This window comes from Scyliorhinus torazame, chromosome 9 (assembly GCF_047496885.1).
Source record: "Scyliorhinus torazame isolate Kashiwa2021f chromosome 9, sScyTor2.1, whole genome shotgun sequence".
Lineage (NCBI taxonomy): Eukaryota > Metazoa > Chordata > Chondrichthyes > Carcharhiniformes > Scyliorhinidae > Scyliorhinus > Scyliorhinus torazame.
The window spans coordinates 10,110,822-10,136,211 of NC_092715.1; the positions used below are offsets into that span (position 1 = coordinate 10,110,822).

The 25,390-nt window shown below is 49.7% G+C and overlaps 1 protein-coding gene across 1 annotated transcript in view; it reads right to left on the reverse strand.

Annotated features, from left to right (window-relative positions):
* Positions 1-25,390, reverse strand: part of LOC140429947 (uncharacterized) — a 470,344-nt gene that overhangs the window by 206,139 nt on the left and 238,815 nt on the right. Inside the window, exon 19 of the mRNA XM_072517537.1 lies at positions 2,463-2,643. Coding sequence (XP_072373638.1) covers positions 2,463-2,643 — 181 coding nt within the window. The remainder of the gene's footprint in view (positions 1-2,462; positions 2,644-25,390) is intronic.

The following is a 25,390-nucleotide window of genomic DNA, read 5'->3' on the forward strand; positions in this document are numbered from 1 at the left end:
ATTTCCTGGACAACTAAAGAGGTTAGGGGCAGCATAAAACTAAAAGAAAGGGCTTACAAAAATGCAAGAAATAGCATAGATACGAATGAATGGAATAGATAGAAAGCCCAGCAAAGGGTCATAGAATCCCGACAGCGTAGAAGGAGGCCATTCGGCCCATCGAGTCTGCACCGGCCTTGATCCAATAGAGCACCTACCTGTGCCCAATCCCCTGCCCCTATCCCCATATTCCCACCTAACCTTTCTTGGACAATATTAGCATGGCCAGTCCACCTAACCTGCACGTCTTTGGACTGTGGGAGGAAACCGGAGCACCCGGAGGAAACCCACGCACACACGGGGAGAACGTGCAAACTCCACACAGACAGTCGCCCGACATCAGAATTGAACCCATGTCCCTGGCGCTGTGAGGCAGTGGTGCTAACCATTGTGCCACTGTGCCACCCCGTCACAAAGCAGCTTTTCAGAGAGGCTAAAAGGGATTATGAAGGAAAACTTGCAAGGGTCATCAAAATCAATAAGAAGATTTTTTTAGTTATATAAAGGGCAAGCGGGTGAACAAGAGCAAAGAAGGCCCAGTAAAAGCTGAAAATGGAGATATTGTCATCAATAAAGTTGAACAATTACTTTGCTTCAGTATTTACAGTTGAAAAGGAAGATAACTTGCCAAAAGTCCTGGAAAAATATTAATAGTCGCTAGAGGACAGGGACTTAATACAATTAACTTAAGTACAGCATCAATAACTAGGACATTAATGGAACTAAAGAGCGGCAAGTCCCCAGGACCCAACGGTTTCCTACGAGGGTATTAAACAAAGTAAGGGAGCACATTATAGATGTCCTAACTATAATCTTCCAGAGTTCCCTAGATTCAGTACTAGTCCCTCTGGATTGGAAATTGCACATGTCACTCCACTTTTTAAGAAGGGTGAAAGGGGGTAACCAGGGAATTACATCAGTTAGCCGAACATCTGTAGTTGGGAATTTGCTGGAGCCTATAATCATGGATGGGGTAACTGGTAATTGAACACCTTGAAGTAAGCCAATCAGGGAGAGCCAGCATGGATTCGAGAAGGGAAGGTCATGCCAGACTAATCTTATTGGATTTTTTTGAAGAGGTGACTAAGGTAGTGGACAGGGGAATATCTATGAATGTCATTTATATGGACTTCCAGAAGGATTTGATAAAGTTCCACACACGAGACTGTTAACTAAGGAGGAAGCCCATGGAGTTGAAGGCAAATTATTGACATGGTTAGGAAATTGGTTGAGTGACAGGCGACAGAGAGTGGGGATAATGGGTAGTTACTCTAATTGGCAGGAGGTGACTAGTGGCATGCCACAGGGATCTGTGTTGGGGCCTCAACTATTCACATTATTCATTAATGACTTGGATGATGGCAGAGAAAGTCAAATATCCAAATTTATGGACGATGCAAAGTTAGGTGGCATTGCAGACAGTCTAGATAGCAGAAAGTGGCAGGGAGATATTGACAGACTAGGTGAATGGCCAAACCTATGGCGGATGGAATTCAATGTAAACAAGCGTGAGGTTAATCATTTTGGACCAAAAAAGGATAGGGCAGAGTACTTTCTAAATGGAACGAGATGAGGTACAGTGGATGTCCAAAGAGATTTAGGGGTTCAGTTGCACAGGTCCTTAAAATGCCAGGAACAAGTGCAAAAAATAATCCAAAAGGCGAATGGAATGCGAGCTTTCATATCTCGAGGATTGGAGCATAAAGACACAGGGGGTATGCTGCAGCTTTACAAAACCCTGCTTAGACCCCACTCAGAGTCGCCGTGAGCAATTCTGGTCTTAGGATGGATATTTTGGCCTTGGAGGGAGAGCAACGTAGGTTTACAAAAATGGTACCTGGATTACAGGGGTTGAGCTACAAGGGGAGATTCCACAAATTAGACCTTTTTTGTTAGAATTCAGGAGGTTAAGGGTTGATTCAGGAGGTTAGGGGCTGGTTTAGCACACTGGGCTAAATCGCTGGCTTTTAAAGCAGACCAAGGCAGGCCGTACCAGCCTCCCCGAACAGGTGCCGGAATGTGGCGACTAGGGGCTTTTCACAGTAACTTCATTGAAGCCTACTCGTGGCAATAAGCAATTTTCATTTTCATCTGATTGAACAGGGAAAGACAGAGCTGATAAAGAGAAACTATTTCCACTGGCTGGAGATTCTAAAACTAGGGGGCCTAGTCTAAAAATTAGGGTTAAAGCTTTCAAGGTAGATGGTAGGGGTTTGACACTCTCCCACAAAGAGTAGTTGAACCGAGCTCAGTTGTTAATTTGAGGTAGACAGAGTTTTGTTAAAGATAGTAAGGGATATGGGCCAAAGGTATATGGAGTTAGGCCACAGATCAGCCATGATCTCATTCAATGGTGGGGCAAGCTCGAGGGGCTGAATGGCCTACTCCTGTTCCTATGTTCCTATGTTTGAAGGCTTTCTTACATGTTGGCAACACAGTTTTTCGTTTGTGGATTGAAGTACATGTTCTCAGGACAGTTGCATCCTTCCAGGTAGCCCGACGATGGGAGATGGGGACAGGCACTTCTGGTACTGAGGTAGTAACAGTTTCTTCTGCATAAATATTTGCTCAAAGCATACACCATGTTCCCAGTGCATTCCATCGCTGCATGGCAGATGGGAAGGAAGGGAAGAGGAATTAGTGATGAGGTTGACAATCTGTTCATGTAAATTGGACTGAAAACATTTCATTAGTTAAGCAATATTGGGATTTTATGCCATTTCCCATTTACTGTGCCAATTCTGCCTCCAATCCTTTCTATGACGAGCTCCCACTGTGGGGATTCTTGCTCTTCCCTTCTTATGGAATCCAGGGCTTTTAAAACATCGCAATGTCTGTTTCTTAACATTCTCATTATATCCTCTACTCTGAGCAACCTTTCTGCCCTTTTGTACGAAACCCATGAATTGTTTTTGGAGCATTCTGAACCTGAAATGCATTGTGACATAATCATCACCGGTGTGAGAATGTTCCTGCCGGAATTACAGCGAGTTTCAACCTTTTGTGACCTAATTATCTTCAAGATGGAGAATTGAGAATTTGGATACTTTCCTTCAGGACTCTGCAATTAATAAGGTGGGGGGGGGGGGGTAGGAGGGGGCAGTTATGGGGGAAATGTGAGTCCTGGCTGAACAGGAATGGGAAATATATAAATGTTGGATAGTAATGTGTTGTACAGTTTTAGCATGCTAAAACCCAACAAGAATTCAAGGGATTCATACTGTTTGAAGAGTATAAGAAGTATAAATAGGGGATGTCCCTATGGAGACTGAGATTTCCCATACCAGCCTCCCCGAACAGGCGCCGGAATGTGGCGACTAGGGGCTTTTCGCAGTAACTTCATTTGAAGCCTTCTTGTGACAATATCGATTTTCATTTCATTCTTCATACTCATGTAAGGATCCTCCTGTTAATCCCTGTTTGTCCCTTTTTTATTCCCCTTTTAATTTCTGTAATTTTGTCATTTAATTTTTTGTACCTAGGCAATTAATGTACCTGTGCCTTTAAGGTGGATTTCACCTTTAATTCGAATGGTTTGAAAACTGATGGTTGACCTATGACCCGAAGGCAAGGCAGGTTGCAAGAGGCTGTTTATGTTTCAGAACAGCAGATTCCAGGGAGGTCAGTGCTGACACATCTTGATGGACATGGCTGGCGGCCAATGAACTGTTTCGAATTGACGGGCCTTGCCAATGGCCCCTGCTGATTGGTTGGGGTTTTCTTGAGATTGTTTCTTCCTCTGAGTGACTGTGTTTTCTCTTTTACTTTTGTTTCGGCGCCAGGAAGCTGGAGGGTCACAGCTCTGATTTCTCTCTCATCTAATAGATTTTTTTCCAAAGATCCAAAGAAAAAACCTCTCTTTCGCACAGCCAGACTGAACTGCAAGGAAACCAAAGTAAAGCCACCAGCTGCAGGCATGATTCAGATATTTTAAATACTTTTAAAATCTCGTGTGTGAACTAAGTTGGGCATTCTGGTGGAGTTGGAAACAAGTAAGAATTAAAGAACTCTGAGGCTGTTCCTTTGAACGAAGGCCCAGGTTGATGAAAGTTAACGTGCCTCTCCAGAGGAAACCTTATTATCTGGGAGTACTGACTGAATGCTACTGCCAGAATAAGGTTACAAAAGTAAGGAAGTCATGTTGGAGTTATATGGAACATTGGTGAGACTGGAGCACTGTGTTCAGTTCTGGTCGCCACATTATAGGAAGGATGTGATTGCATTGGAGGGGGTGCAGAGGAGATTCACCAGGATGTTGCCTGGGATGGGACATTTCAGTTATGAGAAGAAGTTGGGTAGACTTGGGTTGTTTTCGCTGGAGCAGAGAAGGCTGAGGGGGTGACCTGATCGAGGTGGACAAGATTATGAGGGGCATGGACAGGGGGGATAGGGAGCAGCTGTTCCCCTTAGTTGAAGGATCAGTTACGAGGGGGACGCAAGTTCAGGGTGAGGGGTGGGAGGTTTTGGGGGAATTTGAGGAAAAACCATTTCACCCAGAGGGAGGTGAGGGTCTGGAGCGCACGGCCTGGGAGGGGGGTAGAGGCGGGTCTGGAGCGCACGGCCTGGGAGGGGGGTAGAGGCGGGTCTGGAACGCACGGCCTGGGAGGGGGGTAGAGGCGGGTCTGGAGCGCACGGCCTGGGAGGGGGGCAGAGGCGGGTCTGGAACGCACGGCCTGGGAGGGGGGGAGAGGCGGGTCTGGAGCGCACGGCCTGGGAGGGGGGTAGAGGCGGGTCTGGAGCGCACGGCCTGGGAGGGTGGTAGAGGCGGGTCTGGAACGCACGGCCTGGGAGGGGGGTAGAGGAGGGTTGCCTCACATCCTTTATAAAGTACCTGGATGTGCACTTGGCACGTCACAACATTCCCGGCTATGGGCCCAGTGCTGGCCAATGGGGTTAGGCAGGTAGATCAGGTGTTTTTCATGTGTTGGTGCAGACTCTGTTCTGCACTGTGTGATTCTGTAAGAACTTATGAATTACACCATTGAACAAATGTGGCTCTGAACTCCACTTATTGATTTCACACATAAGCCATAGAAGCAGAAGTAGGCAACCGATCGGGTCTGCTCCACCATTCAACGAGCGCTTGGCTAATCTGATCTCATCTCCAACTCCACTACCTTACTTTATGCCCATAACCCTCGATTCCCTCACTGATTAAAAATCTGTCTCTCGGCCTTGAACACACTGAACGGCCCAACCTCGACAGCTCTCTGCGGTAAAGAATTCCACAGATTCACTCCCCTCCGAGAGAAGAAATTCCTCCTCATCTCTGTCTCAATTGGGTGACCCCTCACTCTGAGATGATGTCCTCTGGTCCTAGACTCTCTCACAAGATGAGACATCTTCTCAGCATCTACCCTGTGTAAGGGCCCTTCCTGTTTGTTCCTGTTATTCCCTTAATTCCCCTTTTATCTTTGCTGTTACATTTGTGATCCATGGATGTTTAATTTGAGGCAAAGCAGCCAGTAAGCAGCCTGCACCTTCAATTCAAACAGAAGGCTGTGCTGTTTTAGGCTATTGATTGCAGACTGACTGATATCAGTGATAACTTGCTTTGGTTGATTGGGCTGGTGGCCAATGAATTTGCCCAAAAGGCTGTGCTCTGCCTGGTAACGGGTGGTGATCGGCTCTTATCCCTCTGAAATGGTTCGGAGACCCAAGGACCTTTCAGTTTCACTTTGGCATCAAAGAGGTTGAGTTCCAGAAAATTGCCAGAAAGCTGTTGCGAACTCTGTCCAAAAGGATCCAATTAATCCTCTTCGGAAGGCGATTGACTCTCCAGCAAAGTTTGGGTGTCATTCTCTGCAGTCTGCAACGGCCTGGAGTCGAACCACGAGCTGAAAGCAAGGTTTGATGTGAAAAGAAGTGTCCCTCCAGAACAAAGCCTGCTGCCTGGAAATACCGCATTTGTTTTCTAAACTGCAAGTGTTGAATCCCAGGTTTCTTTACCCGTCAGTCTGGCCTCAATAAAAGTCGAGATGGATTTGCAGGTACAGCATTAGTTATTTTATTTAGCTTGCAAGCTTGTTTCCTCTCACAGAAACATAGGGCACATCCAGTCTCCTACATCCAGGAAAGCGAATGAACAAAGAGACAAAGGGATCTCTGCAAATCAATTCAAATGGTATCAGGTTTCACATACTCGACGCCCATAGGTCAGCCTATATCCCTCCTGACCTGTTTGATCTATTCTGATTGGCTCACTTCCAATCCCTTCCTCTGGCCCCTATTACTCAGCATCCTTTTCTCCTGCTTTGGTGGACACACCTCTTCCTGCTTCTCCATGCGGTCTGAAATCCTTTGTCTGTGAACTCACCAGAATGAGACTGGCCTACCTCTACATTACATTAACTAATATCTCTAAAGTAACTATTTTATATCACATTCGTCACAAGGACCCTGAATGAATGACTCTGCAAAGACGACCAGCTGTAAACGGGAGACGTTGGTCAATCAACGGGCTGTGGGGAAATGGTGCCGAAGAACAACCATTGAAAGCAAAGACTCTTATCTTTTTACCTTCATCCTTATTATTTTTATCCCTTTTCCCCCTCGTGTGTGTTTGTTTGTCTTTTATGTTTGGGTAGAGGGTGGAGCAGTTAAAAGGATGTTGTAGTACATGAGTGTTATAACCCTACAGGAGGCACAGGGATCTGCAACCTCAGAGTCCTGTGGCCTCATCCGAGTACAAATTACCCAGATGAGGGGGGCGGGGCTACCCCCTTTCCTCGGTCTGCTGGGACATAAATACCCCAGCCTGGGTGCGGATGGGCGTGGGGGACCCTTCGTGGAGGACGTATCAATTGTAAGGAGAATAAATCAAAATTTTTCTATACTCATCGCTTCCGAGTGATCTCTTCTCTGGGACTTTACACTGGCGACAAGGATTAAATGCAGCTGCGGGAGGTGCTGTTTCCTCCAGACAAGGCCCACCTCGACTAGGCCTCAGGAGACCTCCACACAGGCAGCGGACATGCCACTCATCGATAAGTTAGAGGTATTCGACGGTGAGACAGAGGATTGAACCAAGTACGTTGAGCGAATGCGCTACTTTTTTGTCTGAATAACATAGTCAAGGATGACAGTCAGATGGTGACCCTCCTCGCGGTTTGTGGTGTGGAGACCTACAGCATTATCAAACGCTTAACGTTTCCCGACTCACCTGACACCTGCCAGTTTACGGAGCTCGTTACGCTGGTGGGCAACCATTTTGACCCGAAACCGTCACTAATCGTTCGCCAATTTCATTCCCATGCAGCTTCACAACACCTGGGCGAACCTGTAACGGAATTCCTGGGCTGTTTATGAAAACTCGCCGAGTTCTGAGAGTTTGGCTCGACATTATCTGAGGCACTGAGACTGTTTGATTTGTTGGATCAGAGGTGGGGCGACCCAAGAGTATTTGTTGGGCGAAACTAATCTGGACCTGAATAAAATAACCAAGGTAGCTTTGTCCCGAGAGGGTGCAGAACACGGTGTCCAGGAGCTCCGAGAGATGGCCATCTTGAACCATGGTGGCCCAACAGGGTACAGAGTTCCCCCTCTCCCGTGCTGCAGTTCCAAACGCTGTGAGGCAGCAACGCTAACCACTGTGCCACCATGCTGCCTGACGGTTCCATCCGCCTCTGTGAAAATCATAAAGTTACCATCTACCGTGTGTCCGGTCTGGATCGTTAGCCAGTGCCAAAGATTGAGGACTTTTACGGAAGGCTCAGTGGAGGAACGACTTTCACCAAGTTCAATATGAGCCATGTCTATCTTCAATTGGTTTTGGGCCTGTCTTCACGCAAACATGTGACAATTAACCCGCAGAGGGGGTTGTATGAGTTCACGAGGCTGCCATTCGTCAGCATGTGCTATATTCCAAAGAGTGATGGAATATATCCTCTGAAGTTTGCCACAGGTGGCAGTGTACCTGGACGATGTGCGGATTACCGGTTCCCCTGATCGGGAGCACCTGAAAAATCTCGAGGATGAGCCACGTGGGTTGGAGGCAGCCGGGGTCCACCTACAGTGCTGAACATGTGGTCCATTTGGGCTACAGGGGTGACAGGCACAGACTCCACCCAATAGACGATAAAGTACAGGCCATCCGGTAGGCGCACATACTCCACTCGTTCTTGGGCCTTAGAAACTATTCTGGGAAGTTCACCCTGAACTTGGCGACAGTGTGGTGGCACGCCATGTAGTCGATACCATCCGCTGCACATCTAACCATTTACACCTGTTGTTAAAGAAGGGTCAGTGGTAGTTTCGGTACCCGCCGCAGCAGAGTGCTTTTGACGAAGTGAAATGACTGTCGTCCTCACATCTGCTGACTCACTTCAACCCATCAAAGCCGTTGTTGGTCACATGCGGCCCCTCGCCCTGCAGAACCGTCCTGGCGCACAAGATGGACGATGGTACCGAGCGGCCCATTGCGTTCACTTCACACACTTTGGCGACAGCAGAATGGGATTACGCTCAGATAGAAAAAGGTTTGGGTGTAAAATGGTTCCGTCAGTATGTTTATGGACATGTGTTCACATCGCATACAGACTATAAACCTCTATTCGGGTTATTCAAAGAGGATAAGGCAATTTCCCCTTGGCGTCCACCCACATTCAGCTTTGGGCTCTCTCCTGGGGGTATGTTTTGGAACATTGCCCAGGGATAGAAATCCCCCACCTGGATGCCCTCAGCCGCCTCTCACTGCCCACCAGTACACCAAGGCCGGCGGTATCGGATGAAGTTGCATTGGACTTGTTACCAGTGATAGCGGCCCAAGTAAAGGCATGGACCACAGACAGACCTGCTGCTGGCCAGGGGGCACCGCATAGTGCTGCATGGGGCCCTGCACCATGACCTCCCAGAGGACCAAAAGGCTTTTATCACAAAAGTGGCAGAACTCAGCGTGATAGCCGGCATTCTGCTGTGGGGTTCCGGGGTGGTCATCCCCACACACGGCCAGGGAACAATATTGCAAGACCTCCATAGCGGACACCCGGGGGTATCTAAAAGGAAAATGTTGACCCGAAGCTATGTGTGGTCGCCCGGCATAGACGGGGATATCGAGAAGTTTGCAAAACAGTTACACGGTGCTAGGAACACCAAAAGCTCCCCCTGGCCGCTCCACTTCACTCGTGGGAATGGCCGGAATGGTCCGCCTCTATGTAGATTTCATGGGGCCTTTTCAGGGGCGATGTACCTAATTATATTAGATACACATTCCAAATGGATGGATGTGCACCGGATCACAAAGGCTACATCGCGTGCCACCACCGAGCGGCTCAGACTAACTTTCCGTGTTCACGGACTCCCGGAGGTACTTGTATCAGACAATGGCACATCTGTTACAAGTTCGGAGGTGGCGGATTTTCTGAAACAAAATGGGGTCCGTCATGTCTGTACCACACCTTATCACCCGTCCTCAAATGGGTTGGCGGAACATTCAAACTCAGGATCTGAAAACAGACCTCAGGTTCCCCAAAAACTCGCCTCCTGTTCTACTGTGGAAACATGCCGCATACCACCAGCGGGATGACGTCCGCGGAATCTTTGAAGGGACATTGCTTACGCACATGATTGAGCCTCGTTTTGCCGGGCATTGGGTATAGGATCCACGGCCAGCAGGAACAGGTGGGAACGAAGCGAGCCAAACTCATTGGAGAATTTGTTGCAGACGATGCTGTTTACATCTGGAATTATGCCGTCAGGCCATTGTGGATTCCAGGAATGATAATAGAATAGTGCGGGCCCCCGCTCCTGCCCTCTGTGCTGCAGTTTTCTTCAGTCTTTCTCGATGTAAATAATGTTCAGCTCCTTTATTCTTCCTACCAAAGTGCATAACTTCACATTTTCTTACATTATATTCTATTTGGCAAGTTTTTTCCCACCCACCTACCCTGTCGATGTCCCTCTGTAGGCTATTGCGCCACCCTCACCATTGGATTCTCACCTACTGTTGGATCGCCTGCAAACTTGGCAATAGTACTTTCACTGACAAATGAGAAATGTGGCTCGCTCCCTGAGCGTTGGGCTCGGAGTTCTGTGTAATTGACACTTACTCTGCGCCTCTGATTTACTCGTCCAGTGACAATACCACGATGCCACCATCTCCCCATCGGGGCAAGAACAATGAGGATGTGTTTCAAGAGCCACAGAGGCCAGCTCAGCGGTCCCTCCACACTTTATCACACCCCTCCCAGGCAGAACTGGTCTTATTTTCAACTTTGGATGATGCCATTTTACCATTGCGTTCAAATGGGGTTGTGACGATATGCATGAAGCAATTCTGTATGTGCACTGAGTGCTGAATTTGGGTGCATTTGAGTGCTATAGTGAGAGTTTGGTGACTGAGGGATATTAAGGGTTTATTTTTAATTTTTATCGAAAGTCTAGTCTTTCTTTTACTGAGTTGATTAACCTAAAAGTTGCTGTTTGGTTGAGAAGAAGGTGAATTTTCAATCAGCTTTAAACAAAGGTTCTATTTGTAGCTACTTGCAGCTGGAGCTTGTTAATTAGTTAATTGGATTAGGCCAGTTTTCAGAGGCTAGAGTCGCAGTATAAAAGTGATCCCCGACAGTGCAGACTTTGTTTGCACTAGGTGCTGAATTTGGTGCATTTGAGTGCTATAGTGAGAGTTTGGTGACTGAGGGAGTGCTGAATTTGGTGCATTTGAGTGCTATAGTGAGAGTTTGGTGACTGAGGGAGTTAGGTGAGGAGAGAGTAAGGTGCTCCTTTCATTTCATTTCCTACATTTCCTCAGAGTGTGAAGGGAGCCAGGAGTTCACAGAGAGTGCAGCTGACTGGGAGCAGAGTCGGAGGGCGGAGATCCAGTTGGTCTACAGGGCAGCTATATTCTGTAAGGTAAGAGGGGATGGAGGCTAGGCCAGTTGCATGTTCCTCCTGTTGGATGTGGGTGGTGAGGGATACCACCGGTGTCCCCGCTGACTATACCTGCAGGGACCCAATTCACCCAACTTCAGCTCCTCAGAGGCCGTGTTAGGGAACTGGAGCTGGAGCTGGACGAACTTTGGATCATCCGGGAGGCAGAGGGGGTTACAGAGAAGAGTTACAGGGAGGTAACCACACCCAAGGTACAGGACAAGAGTAGCTGGGTTACAGCAGTGCGGTAGCACACGTGGCTAGCACTGTGGCTTCACAGCGCCAGGGTCCCATGTTCGATTCCCCGCTGGGTCACTGTCTGTGCGGAGTCTGCACGTTCTCCCCGTGTCTGCGTGGGTTTCCTCCGGGTGCTCCGGTTTCCTCCCACAGTCCAGACGTGCGGGTTAGGTGGATTGGCCATGATAAATTGCCCTTAGTGACCAAAAAGGTTAGGAGCGGTTATTGGGTTATGGGGATAGGGTGGAAGTGAGGGCTTAAGTGGGTTGGTGCAGACTAGATGGGCCGAATGGCATCCTTCTGCACTGTATGTTCTATGTTCAGTCAGGGGGAGAAAAACAAACAGGCAGACAGTGCAGGGATCCCTCGTGGCCGTTCCCCTTCTAAACAAGTATACCATTTTGGATGCTGTTGGGAGGGATGACCTACCGGGGGAAGGCCCTAGCGGCCAGGTCTCTGGCACTGAGTCTGGCTCTGGGGCTCAGAAGGGAAGGGGGGAGAATAGAAAAGCAATAGTTGTAGGAGATTCAATGGTTAGGGGAATAGAGAGGAGATTCTGTGGTCGCGAGCGAGACTCCCGGAAGGTATGTTGCCTCCCGGGTGCCAGGGCCAGGGATGTCTCGGATCGTGTCTTCAGGATCCTTAAGGGGGAGGGTGAGCAGCCAGAAGTCGTGGTGCACATTGGTACCAACGACATAGGTAGGAAAAGGGGTGTGGAGGTAATAAACGAGTTTAGGGAGTTAGGCTGGAAGTTAAAAGCCAGGACAGACAGAGTTGTCATCTCTGGTTTGTTGCCGGTGCCACGTGATAGCGAGGCTAGGAATAGGGAGAGAGTGCAGCTGAACACGTGGCTGTAGGAATGGTGCAGGAGGGAGGGCTTCAGGTATTTGGATAATTGGAGCGCATTCTGGGGAAGGTGGGACCTGTACAAGCAGGACGGGTTGCATCTGAACCAGAGGGGCACCAATATCCTGGGAGGGAGGTTTGCTAGTACTCTTCGGGAGGGTTTAAACTAATTTGGTAGGGGAATGGGAACTGAACTTGTAGTCCAGCAACTAAGGTAGCCGATGTTCAGGACGTCAAAGCATGTAATGAGGCAGTGGGGAAGGGAACACTGACAAAGGAGAGTACTTGTAGGCACGGAGATGGGTTGAAGTGTGTATACTTCAACGTAAGAAGCATCAGGAATAAGGTGGGTGAACTTAAGGCATGGATCGATACTTGGGACTACGATGTGGTGGCCATCACGGAAATTTGGATAGAAGAGGGGCAGAAATGGTTGTTGGTGGTCCCTGGTTGTAGGTGTTTCAATAAGATTAGGGAGGGTGGTAAAAGCAGTGGGGGAGGGGGGGGGGGGTTGCATTGTTAATTAGAGATGGTATAACAGCTGCAGAAAGGCAGTTCGAGGAGGATCTGCCGACTGAGGTAGTATGGGTTGAAGTCAGAAATAGGAAAGGAGCAATCACCTTGTTGGGAGTTTTCTATAGGCCCCCCAATAGCAGCAGAGATGTGGAGGAACAGATTGGGAAGCAGATTTTGGAAAGGTGCAGAAGTCACAAGGTTGTAGTCATGGGTGACTTCAACTTCCCAAATATTGAGTGAAAACTCTTTAGATCAAATAGTTTGGATGGGGTGGTGTTTGTGCAGTGTGTCCAGGAAGCTTTTCTAACACAGTATGTAGATTGTCCGGCCAGAGGGGAGGCTATATTGGATTTGGTACTTGGTAATGAACCAGGGCAAGTGATAGATTTGTTAATGGAGGAGCATTTTGGAGATAGTGACCACAATTCTGTGACTTTCACTTTAGTAATGGAGAGGGATAGGTGCATGCAACAGGGCAAGGTTTACAATTGGGGGAAGGGTAAATACGATGTTGTTAGACAAGAATTGAAGTGCATAAGTTGGGAACACAGACTGTCAGGGAAGGACACAATTGAAATGTGGAACTTGTTCAAGGAACAGATACTACGTGTAGAACATAGAACATAGAACATAGAACAATACAGCGCAGTACAGGCCCTTCGGCCCACGATGTTGCACCGAAACAAAAGCCATCTAACCTACACTATGCCATTATCATCCATATGTTTATCCAATAAACTTTTAAATGCCCTCAATGTTGGCGAGTTCACTACTGTAGCAGGTAGGGCATTCCACGGCCTCACTACTCTTTGCGTAAAGAACCTACCTCTGACCTCTGTCCTATATCTATTACCCCTCAGTTTAAAGTTATGTCCCCTCGTGCCAGCCATATCCATCCGCGGGAGAAGGCTCTCACTGTCCACCCTATCCAACCCCCTGATCATTTTGTATGCCTCTATTAAGTCTCCTCTTAACCTTCTTCTCTCCAACGAAAACAACCTCAAGTCCATCAGCCTTTCCTCATAAGATTTTCCCTCCATACCAGGCAACATCCTGGTAAATCTCCTCTGCACCCGCTCCAAAGCCTCCATGTCCTTCCTATAATGCGGTGACCAGAACTGTACGCAATACTCCAAATGCGGCCGTACCAGAGTTCTGTACAGCTGCAACATGACCTCCCGACTCCGGAACTCAATCCCTCTACCAATAAAGGCCAACACTCCATAGGCCTTCTTCACAACCCTATCAACCTGGGTGGCAACTTTCAGGGATCTATGTACATGGGCACCTAGATCCCTCTGCTCATCCACACTTTCAAGAACTTTACCATTAGCCAAATATTCCGCATTCCTGTTATTCCTTCCAAAGTGAATCACCTCACACTTCTCTACATTAAACTCCATTTGCCACCTCTCAGCCCAGCTCTGCAGCTTATCTATATCCCTCTGTAACCTGCTACATCCTTCCACACTATCGACAACACCACCGACTTTAGTATCGTCTGCAAATTTACTCACCCACGCTTCTGCGCCTTCCTCTAGATCATTGATAAAAATGACAAACAGCAACGGCCCCAGAACAGATCCTTGTGGTACTCCACTTGTGACTGTACTCCATTCTGAACATTTCCCATCAACCACCACCCTCTGACTTCTTTCAGCTAGCCAATTTCTGATCCACATCTCTAAATCACCCTCAATCCCCAGCCTCCGTATTTTTTGCAACAGCCTACCGTGGGGAACCTTATCAAACGCTTTGCTGAAATCCATATACACCACATCAACTGCTCTACCCTCGTCTACCTGTTCAGTCACCTTCTCAAAGAACTCAATAAGGTTTGTGAGGCATGACCTACCCTTCACAAAGCCATGCTGACTATCCCTGATCATATTATTCCTATCTAGATGATTATAAATCTTGTCTCTTATAATCCCCTCCAAGACTTTACCCACTACAGACGTGAGGCTCACCGGTCTATAGTTGCCGGGGTTGTCTCTGCTCCCCTTTTTGAACAAAGGGACCACATTTTCTGTCCTCCAGTCCTCTGGCACTATTCCTGTAGCCAATGATGACATAAAAATCAAAGCCAAAGGTCCAGCAATCTCTTCCCTGGCCTCCCAGAGAATCCTAGGATAAATCCCATCAGGTCCCGGGGACTTATCTATTTTCAGCCTGTCCAGAATTGCCAACACCTCTTCCCTACGTACCTCAATGCCATCTATTCTATTAGCCTGGGGCTCAGCATTCTCCTCCACAACATTATCTTTTTCCTGAGTGAATACTGACGAAAAATATTCATTTAGTATCTCGCCTATCTCTTCAGACTCCACACACAATTTCCCATCCCTGTCCTTGACTGGTCCTACTCTTTCCCTAGTCATTCGCTTATTCCTGACATACCTATAGAAAGCTTTTGGGTTTTCCTTGATCCTTCCTGCCAAATACTTCTCATGTCCCCTCCTTGCTCGTCTTAGCTCTCTCTTTAGATCCTTCCTCGCTACCTTGTAACTATCCATCGCCCCAACCGAAACTTCACACTTCATCTTCACATAGGCCTCCTTCTTCCTCTTAACAAGAGATTCCACTTCCTTGGTAAACCACGGTTCCCTCGCTCGACGCCTTCCTCCCTGTCTGACCGGTACATACTTATCAAGAACACGCAGTAGCTGATCCTTGAACAAGCCCCACTTATCCAGTGTGCCCAACACTTGCAGCCTACTTCTCCACCTTATCCCCCCCAAGTCACGTCTAATGGCATCATAATTGCCCTTCCCCCAGCTATAACTCTTGCCCTGCGGTGTATACTTATCCCTTTCCATCATTAACGTAAACGTCACCGAATTGTGGTCACTGTCCCCAAAGTGCTCTCCTACCTCCAAATCCAACACCTGGCCTGGTTCATTACCCAAAACCAAATCCAACGTGGCCTCGCCTCTTGTTGGCCTGTCAACATATTGTTTCAGGAAACCCTCCTGCACACACTGTACAAAAAACGACCCATCTATTGTACTCGAACTATATCTTTTCCAGTCAATATTTGGAAAGTTAAAGTCTCCCATAATAACTACCCTGTTACTTTCGCTCATATCCAGAATCATCTTCGCCATCCTTTCCTCTACATCCCTAGAACTATTAGGAGGCCTATAAAAAACTCCCAACAGGGTGACCTCTCCTTTCCTGTTTCTAACTTCAGCCCATACTACCTCGGAAGAAGAGTCCCCATCTAGCATCCTCTCCGCCACCGTAATACTGCTCTTGACTAGCAGCGCCACACCGCCCCCTCTTTTGCCTCCTTCTCTGAGCTTACTAAAACACCTAAACCCCGGAACCTGCAACATCCATTCCTGTCCCTGCTCTATCCATGTCTCCGAAATGGCCACAACATCGAAGTCCCAGGTACCAACCCATGCTGCCAGTTCCCCTACCTTGTTTCGTATACTCCTGGCATTGAAGTAGACACACTTCAAACCACCTACCTGAACACTGGCCCCCTCCTGCGACGTCAAATCTGTGCTCCTGACCTCTATACTCTCATTCTCCCTTACCCTAAAACTACAATCCAGGTTCCCATGCCCCTGCTGCATTAGTTTAAACCCCCCCAAAGAGCACTAACAAATCTCCCCCCCAGGATATTTGTGCCCCATAGGTTCAGATGTAGACCATCCTGTCTGTAGAGGTCCCACCTTCCCCAGAAAGAGCCCCAGTTATCCAGAAATCTGAATCCCTCCCGCCTGCACCATCCCTGTAGCCACGTGTTTAAATGCTCTCTCTCCCTATTCCTCATCTCACTATCACGTGGCACGGGCAACAACCCAGAGATACCAACTCTGTTTGTTCTAGTTCTGAGCTTCCATCCTAGCTCCCTGAAAGCCTGCCTGACATCCTTGTCCCCTTTCCTACCTATGTCGTTAGTGCCAATGTGGACCACGACTTGGGGCTGCTCCCCCTCCCCGCTAAGGACACGGAAAACACGATCCGAGACATCACGTACCCTTGCACCTGGGAGGCAACATACCAAACGTGAGTCTCTCACGCTCCCACAAAATCTCCTATCTGTGGCCCTGACTATAGAGTCCCCAATTACTAATGCTCTGCTCCTCTCCCCCCTTCCCTTCTGAGCAACAGGGACAGACTCCGTGCCAGAGGCCCGTACCCCATGGCTTACCCCTGGTAAGTCGTCCCCCCCACAAGTATCCAAAGCGGTATACTTGTTTCTCAGGGGAACGACCGCAGGGGATCCCTGCACTGACTGCCTTTTCCCAGTCCCTCTTACAGTTACCCACCTATCTCCAATCTTTGGTGTAACTAATTCCCTGAAGCTGCTATCTATGACCCCTTCTGCCTCCCGAATGATCCGAAGTTCTTCCAACTCCAGCTCCAGTTCCCTAACTCGGTCTTGGAGGAGCTGGAGATGGCTGCACTCCCTGCAGGTAAAATCAGCAGGGACACTTTTGAGGAAAGAAGCGTTAAAAAATTTCGCACAAACTTGCTGCATTGTTTATTGCTTTAAAAATATCAGTGGTGCAAATAGCGGAAAGCAATGGTCAAGGCACGAGGCAATAAAAGGAAAGCCTAGCCCAAAATGGCCTCAATTTACTCACCATGTCGGACACGATACAGTGAGTTTTATTATTAGGTTAGAGGAGGAGGGCGGGTGGGAGACACTACACGTGTAGTGTCTCGGGTTTCCTCTCCACCAGAATTTATTGGTGAGGGTCTTCCCAGACGTCCGCGGGTCGACTTCCTGTTCCCGCCTAAAAAACTAATTTAAAAAAAAAGAAAAATTCTCAGCTCCTGCTGAAATTGACTAACCAGCCAGCTCCACTCCCGCCGAAATCGACTGGCCTGCCCCTGCAAAGACAAGTGCTTTTAAAGGACAGACTTACCTCCCAGCAACCACTTCCGCAATGCTCCCGCTGAAACTGACTCACCAGCTGTTCTCACGCCGAAATCGACTGGCCTGCCCCTGCAAAGACAAGTGCTTTTAAAGGACAGACTTACCTCCCAGCAACCACTTCCGCAATGCTCCCGCTGAAACTGACTCACCAGCTGTTCTCACGCCGAAATCGACTGGCCTGCCCCTGCAAAGACAAGTGCTTTTAAAGGACAGACTTACCTCCCAGCAACCACTTCCGCAATGCTCCCGCTGAAACTGACTCACCAGCTGTGTCCTTGATATGTATGTCCCTGTCAGGCAGGGAAGGAATGCCGAGTGAGGGAACCATGGTTGACAAGAGAGGTTGAATGTCTTGTTAAGAGGAAGAAGGAGACTTATGTGAGGCTGAGGAAACAAGGTTCAGACAGGGCGCTGGAGGGATACAAGATAGCCAGGAGGGAACTGAAAGGGATTAGGAGAGCTAAGAGAGGGCATGAACAATCTTTGGTGGGTAGGATCAAGGAAAACCCCAAGGCCTTTTACACATATGTGAGAAATATGAGAATGACTAGAGCGAGGGTGGGTCCGATCAAGGACAGTAGTGGGAGATTGTGTATTAAATCTGAAGAGATAGGAGAGGTCTTGAATGAGTACTTTTCTTCAGTATTTACAAATGAGAGGGGCGATATTGTTGGAGAGGACAGTGTGAAACAGATTGGTAAGCTCGAGGAGATACGTGTTAGGAAGGAAGATGTATTTGGGCATTTTGAAAAACTTGAGGATAGACAAGTCCCCCGGGCCTGATGGGATATATCCAAGGATTCTATGGGAAGCAAGAGATGAAATTGCAGAGCCGTTGGCAATAATCTTTTCGTCCTCACTGTCAACAGGGGTGGTACCAGGGGATTGGAGAGTGGCGAATGTCGTGCCCCTGTTCAAAAAAGGGACTCGGGATAACCCTGGGAATTACAGGCCAGTTAGTCTTACTTCGGTGGTAGGCAAAGTAATGGAAAGGGTACTGAAGGATAGGATTTCTGAGCATCTGGAAAGACACTGCTTGATTAGGGATAGTCAGCACGGATTTGTGAGGGGTAGGTCTTGCCTCACAAGTCTTATTGAATTCTTTGAGGAGGTGGCCAAGCACGTGGATGAAGGTAAAGCAGTGGATGTAGTGTACGTGGATTTTAGTAAGGCATTTGATAAAGTTCCCCATGGTAGGCTTATGCAGAAAGTAAGGAGGCATTGGATAGTGGGAAATTTGGCCAGTTGGATAACGAACTGGCTAACCGATCGAAGTCAGAGAGTGGTGGTGGATGGCAAATATTCAGCCTGGAGCCCAGTTACCAGTGGCGTACTGCAGGGATCAGTTCTGGGTCCTCTGCTGTTTGTGATTTTCATTAATGACTTGGATGAGGGAGTTGAAGGGTGGGTCAGTAAATTTGCAGACGATACGAAGATTGGTGGAGTTGTGGATAGTGAGGAGTGCTGTAGTAGGCTGCAAAGAGACATAGATAGGATGCAGAGCTGGGCTGAGAAGTGGCAGATGGAGTTTAACCCTGAAAAGTGTGAGGTTGTCCATTTTGGAAGGACAAATATGAATGCGGAATACAGGGTTAACGGTAGAGTTCTTGTTAATGTGGAGGAGCAGAGAGATCTTGGGGTCTATGTTCACAGATCTTTGAAAGTTGCCACCCAAGTGGATAGAGCTGTGAAGAAGGCCTATGGTGTGCTCGCGTTCATTAACAGAGAGATTGAATTTAAGAGCCGTGAGGTGATGATGCAGCTGTACAAAACCTTGGTAAGGCCACATTTGGAGTACTGTGTGCAGTTCTGGTCGCCTCATTTTCGGAAGGATGTGGAAGCTTTGGAAAAGGTGCAAAGGAGATTTACCAGGATGTTGCCTGGAATGGGGAGTAGGTCTTACGAGGAAAGGTTGAGGGTGCTAGGCCTTTTCTCATTAGAACGGAGAAGGATGAGGGGCGACTTGATAGATGTTTATAAGATGATCAGGGGAATAGATAGAGTAGACAGTCAGAGACTTTTTCCCCGGGTGGAACAAACCATTACAAGGGGACATAAATTAAAGGTGAATGGTGGAAGATATAGGGGGGATGTCAGAGGTAGGTTCTTTACCCAGAGAGTAGTGGGGGCATGGAATGCACTGCCTGTGGAAGTAGTTGAGTCAGAAACATTAGGGACCTTCAAGCGGCTATTGGATAGGTACATGGATTACGGTAGAATGATGGGGTGTAGATTAATTTGTTCTTAATCTTGGACAAAAGTTCGGCACAACATCGTGGGCCGAAGGGCCTGTTCTGTGCTGTATTTTTCTATGTTCTCGGTACACGTGACAATAAACAAATCCAATCCAATGTTCTATGTATATAATATTGTACGTGACCTCCAACCAGCAGGTGGCAGTGTGGTAGTGTAAATGTACCATGCGGCTCTATGCCTGGAGGTTGGGAGTAAGTTGTGTTGGTGGATAGACATATTTTGCAGGAGCTCAATAATAGTTAGTTTGTGTTAGTCGTGTGCTATTCATTTATTCTAGTTATCTTTACCACGCAGTTTCATAATCAATTATTTAAACGCGATGATCTGCAGCATGACAGTGTGGTACCTTTCTGCACCTTTATCACAGAATGGAGTCCAACGCTCCCTTTTCATGTGCCTCCGTGTTACCCGGTACTTCACGATGTGCAGGTAGAGATGCCAACTGTTATATTCCAGCCTCCCCCACTAATGTTGGGTCATGTCTTTGTGGTGGTGGACATTGAGACAACCCACACCGATCCCATCATCTGGGAGGTGCTTATGCCTCACATGGACCTGCACACACCCCCTTTGAAGGCCATGTGTACCAGAACTAACAGGGGTCCCATTCCTCCCACAGCCCCCACTGTATTATGTGGTCCCTACCTACAGGCTGCAGATACCCCCTCTGACCATCACCATACCCTCTGCAGCCCAATGCAAAGCCCGCCATGCCCAGGGGACATGAATTGTCCGACAGCCCTGCACACCAAGCTGTGCATTTCTCTGATGCTGCTGCAGTATCTCCTTTCTCTAACATCAGACTGATTTCCACATAGTTCCTGGGCTGCCCATCATCTATCACTCCTTTCCAATTCGCAGCAGGAATGCCTCCATTCTGTGACGATATCTGCCAGCCCCTGAACTAACTGGGAGCTTTAGCATTGTTCCCACTTCCAAAGAGGACTATGGACAGCAGTGACATGAATGCAATGAAATGAAAATCGCTTATTGTCACGAGTAGGCTTCAATGTGAAAAGCCCCTAGTCGCCACATTCCGGCGCCTGTTCGGGGAGGCTGGTACGGGAATCGAACCGTGCTTGCTGCTGGGCTGCCTTGGTCTGCTTTCAAAGCCAGCTATTTAGCCCAGTGTGCTAAACCAGCCCCTGCTAAACCAGACATTCACAAAGGACTGCAGTCCCGACCCTTTTTAGTGTTTGTGTGGGGGCCGGTTTAGCTCAGTTGACTAGACGGCTGGTTCATGATCTGGAGCAAGTCCAGCAGCGTTGGTTCAATCCCCGGACCGGCTGAGGTTATCCATGAAGGCCCCGCCTTCTCAACCTTGCCTGAGGCGTGGTGACCCTCAGGTTAAATCGCCACCAGTCAGCTCTCCCCCTCAAAGGGGATAGCAGCCTATGGTCATCAGGGACTATGGTGACTTTACCTGGTGTTTGTGTGAATCATCACTAAAGTGGCACAAGAATGTGCATCCATCCCATCAACTGCAGTCTGTTTGACCCCCTTCACTGAGACATGTGTTAGCCCGTAGACCCCCCGATCTGTCTGCATGTCAAGCAACATTGTCAGGGTCCAGCTTCTTGCCACATGGCCTTCCATTATTCATCCTCTTCATCCCCCTCCTTGCCCCTCTGGCTGTCATTGTGAGTCTATGCCCTACTCCCCCGCCCAACCTTGCACAGCCCTCCTTCCATTTCCCCCCCTGAAGTCTCAGGCAAGCGACCACTCCTTAGCAAAACATTTGGTTTTATTCAGGTTACTATGCACCCCTCCTACTACCTGAAGGGTGTCCCACACCTGGTGCTCACCTGGGCCGGAGTATTTATATCCCAGCGTTCCTTTGAAGAGAGGGGTTAGCCCTGCCCCCAAATCTGGGTAGACGGTACTCAGGTGAGGCCACAGGGACTCTGATGTTGCAGATCCCTCGGCCTTGTGTCGGATTTTAACACTTTACCCTTCCCCTACCCCATTCCTTGCACAGCCCTCCTTCCCTATTGCCCCCCTTGTAGTCATCTACCCCACCTTCCCCCCACAGTCCTCACCCTTTCAACCCACACAGTCGAACTGTGGACCCTGGCTGCGGTAACTGCATGATTGCCACAGCACAGTGTTGCCCAGATAGACACTGGTGTGTGGCACTGGGGGAAGGAGGCCCCTATACTCCCCAACCTCAGGCACAGTGCTGATCAGAGTTGGTTACACAGGAGGGGCCATGGGTCCAGCAGCACGGTGCTGTCCATGAAGACCTGCTTAGCATGGAGATGGAGGGCAGGAACCGGTGTGCCTCAAAAAGCCGATGGACAGTGCATCAGGGGCAGTGCACACCATGGCAGCTAGGACTTTGCATCTTACACACACCTCAAAGTCTCTGATGATCTAAGGACCATCTTGTGCACGCTCCCTTAACCACTCGGGTTTGGCACTGATGAGGTTTTCTGCTGTTGACACATGATTGGAAGGCCTGAAGGGGATCCGGGGGGCAGCAGTTTTAATGAGCATTCATGTAAAGCAAATTAATGCAAATTTAATTTGTACTACCTGCCAGTGGGAAGATTGACCCGCCATTGCAGAATTGCACTTTGGGGCGTGATCTAGCGGCCGCATTGCGTCCGAAGGGGACTGCAATGTGGACAGCAGATCCTGGGAGTGGGCTCCGGGGGCTTCCCGACAGCGAGTACACCTCGCGAGGTGTCATGATCACATCCCGCCCACAATGGGTGGGTCCAAGCCTCGCACAAACAGTTTTAAAACACGCTCAGGCAAGCTGATCCGAGATCCTTCATGCTCACGGCATCTCCCCAGGGTGTCCCCAGCTGGGCATTATTCAGTACTGGGCAAGGCGGAACGGCAGCCAGGTGGTCCGCTGGGCTGTCGGAGGCCCCTGGGTGGTCGGGAACAGAGTAGAGTGGCCCACTGCCCTCTGCTTGGGACGCAGGCGCCTTGGCACTGCCACTCTGACACTGCCAAGGTGCCCAGGTGGAACCGCAAAGCCGGCAGAAGCAGTGCCAGGGTGGCAGTGGCAGGGTGCCGGGGAGGCACAGCAAAGTGTGAGAGCATGAGCAGGGCCACGCCCATGAAAGGAGGGTGGAGGGGGGATATGAAGAATGGAAGGGTGCAGGCCGTGTGTGAAGGATGCCTCCAGAAGGTTGGAGGGGGTCTGAAGGGTGGGAGTCCTGGAAGGGGGGGCCTGAAAAAGGAGGGGTGTGGGGTAGTGCACATATGTGTGTAGGGGTGACATTACCCATGGGTAGAGGGTGTGGGGGACCCACAAACTCACATAGAGATCAGGGCACCCTTTCAAAATGGGGGCCCGATCTCTGAGGAGCCGGTCAGCCCAGTGTATCCAGCTTCCCAGGTCTGGCCAGTGTATCCAGCTTCCCAGGTCTGGCCAGTGTATCCAGCTTCCCAGGTCAGCCCAATGCGTTCAGCTTCCCAGGTCTGGCCAGTGCATCCAGCTTCCCAGGTCTGGCCAGTGCGTTCAGCTTCCCAGGCCTGGCCAGTGCATCCAGCTTCCCAGGTCTGGCCAGTGTATCCAGCTTCCCAGGTCTGGCCAGTGTATCCAGCTTCCCAGGTCTGGCCAGTGTATCCAGCTTCCCAGGTCTGGCCAGTGCGTTCAGCTTCCCAGGTCTGGCCAGTGCATTCAGCTTCCCAGGTCTGGCCAGTGTATCCAGCTTCCCAGGCCTGGCCAGTGCATTCAGCTTCCAAGGTCTGGCCAGTGTATCCAGCTTCCCAGGTCTGGCCAGTGTATCCAGCTTCCCAGGTCTGGCCAGTGTATCCAGCTTCCCAGGTCTGGCCAGTGCATTCAGCTTCCCAGGTCTGGCCAGTGCATTCAGCTTCCGAGGTCTGGCCAGTGTATCCAGCTTCCCAGGCCTGGCCAGTGCATTCAGCTTCCCAGGTCTGGCCAGTGCGTTCAGCTTCCCAGATCTGGCCAGTGTATTCAGCTTCCCAGGTCTGGCCAGTGCGTTCAGCTTCCCAGATCTGGCCAGTGTATTCAGCTTCCCAGGTCAGGCAAATGAATTCAGCTTCCCAGGTCTGGCCAGTGTATTCAGCTTCCCAGGTCAGGCCAGTGAATTCAGCTTCCCAGGTCAGGCCAGTGCGTTCAGCTTCCCAGGTCTGGCCAGTGAATTCAGCATCCCAGGTCTGGCCAGTGTATCCAGCTTCCCAGATCTGGCCAGTGAATTCAGCATCCCAGGTCTGGCCACTGTATCCAGCTTCCCAGGTCTGGCCAGTGTATCCAGCTTCCCAGGTCTGGCCAGTGTATCCATCTTCCTAGGTCTGGCCAGTGTATCCATCTTCCCCGGTCTGGCCAGTGTATTCAGCTTCCCAGGTCTGGCCAGTGCGTTCAGCTTCCCAGATCTGGCCAGTGAATTCAGCTTCCCAGGTCTGGCCAGTGTATCCATCTTCCCAGGTCTGGCCAGTGTATCGATCTTCCCAGGTCGGGCCAGTGTATTCAGCTTCCCAGGTCTGGCCAGTGAATTCAGCTTCCAGGCCTGGCCAGTGTATTCAGCTTCCAAGGTCTGGCCAGTGCGTTCAGCTTCCCAGGTCAGGCCAGTGTATCCAGCTTCCCAGATCTGGCCAGTGAATTCAGCATCCCAGGTCTGGCCAGTGTATCCAGCTTCCCAGGTCTGGCCAGTGTATCCAGCTTCCCAGGTCTGGCCAGTGTATCCATCTTCCTAGGTCTGGCCAGTGTATCCAGCTTCCCAGGTCTGGTCAGTGTATCCATCCTCCTAGGTCTGGCCAGTGTATCCATCTTCCCAGGTTTGGCCAGTGTATCCATCTTCCCAGGTCTGGCCAGTGTATCCATCTTCCCAGGTCTGGCCAGTGTATCCAGCTTCCCAGGTCTGGCCAGTGTATCCATCTTCCCAGGTCTGGCCAGTGTATTCAGCTTCCCAGGTCTGGCCAGTGTATCCATCTTCCCAGGTCTGGCCAGTGTATCCATCTTCCCAGGTCTGGCCAGTGTATTCAGCTTCCCAGGTCTGGCCAGTGTATCCAGCTTCCCAGGTCTGGCCAGTGCGATCAGCTTCCCAGGTCAGGCCAGTGTATCCAGCTTCCCAGGTCTGGCCAGTGTATCCAGCTTCCCAGGTCAGGCCAGTGTATCCAGCTTCCCAGGTCAGGCCAGTGAATTCAGCTTCCCAGGTCAGGCCAGTGTATCCAGCTTCCCAGGTCTGGCCAGTGAATTCAGCTTCCAAGGTCTGGCCAGTGTATCCAGCTTCCCAGGTCTGGCCAGTGTATCCAGCTTCCCAGGTCTGGCCAGTGAATTCAGCTTCCCAGGTCTGGCCAGTGAATTCAGCTTCCAAGGTCTGGCCAGTGTATCCAGCTTCCCAGGTCTGGCCAGTGTATTCTGCTTCCAGATCTGGCCAGTGTATCCAGCTTCCCAGGTCTGGCCAGTGTATCCAGCTTCCCAGGTCTGGCCAGTGTTTCCAGCTTCCCAGGTCTGGCCAGTGTATCCAGCTTCCCAGATCTGGCCAGTGAATTCAGCTCCCCAGGTCTGGCCAGTGTACACAGCTTCCCAGATCTGGCCAGTGAATTCAGCTTCCCAGATCTGGCCAGTGTATCCAGCTTCCCAGATCTGGCCAGTGAATTCAGCTTCCCAGGTCTGGCCAGTGTACACAGCTTCCCAGGTCAGCCCAGTGCCTTCAGCTTCCCAGGTCTGGCCAGTGTGTTCAGCTTCCCAGATCTGGCCAGTGCGTTCAGCTTCCCAGGTCTGGCCAGTGCGTTCAGCTTCCCAGATCTGGC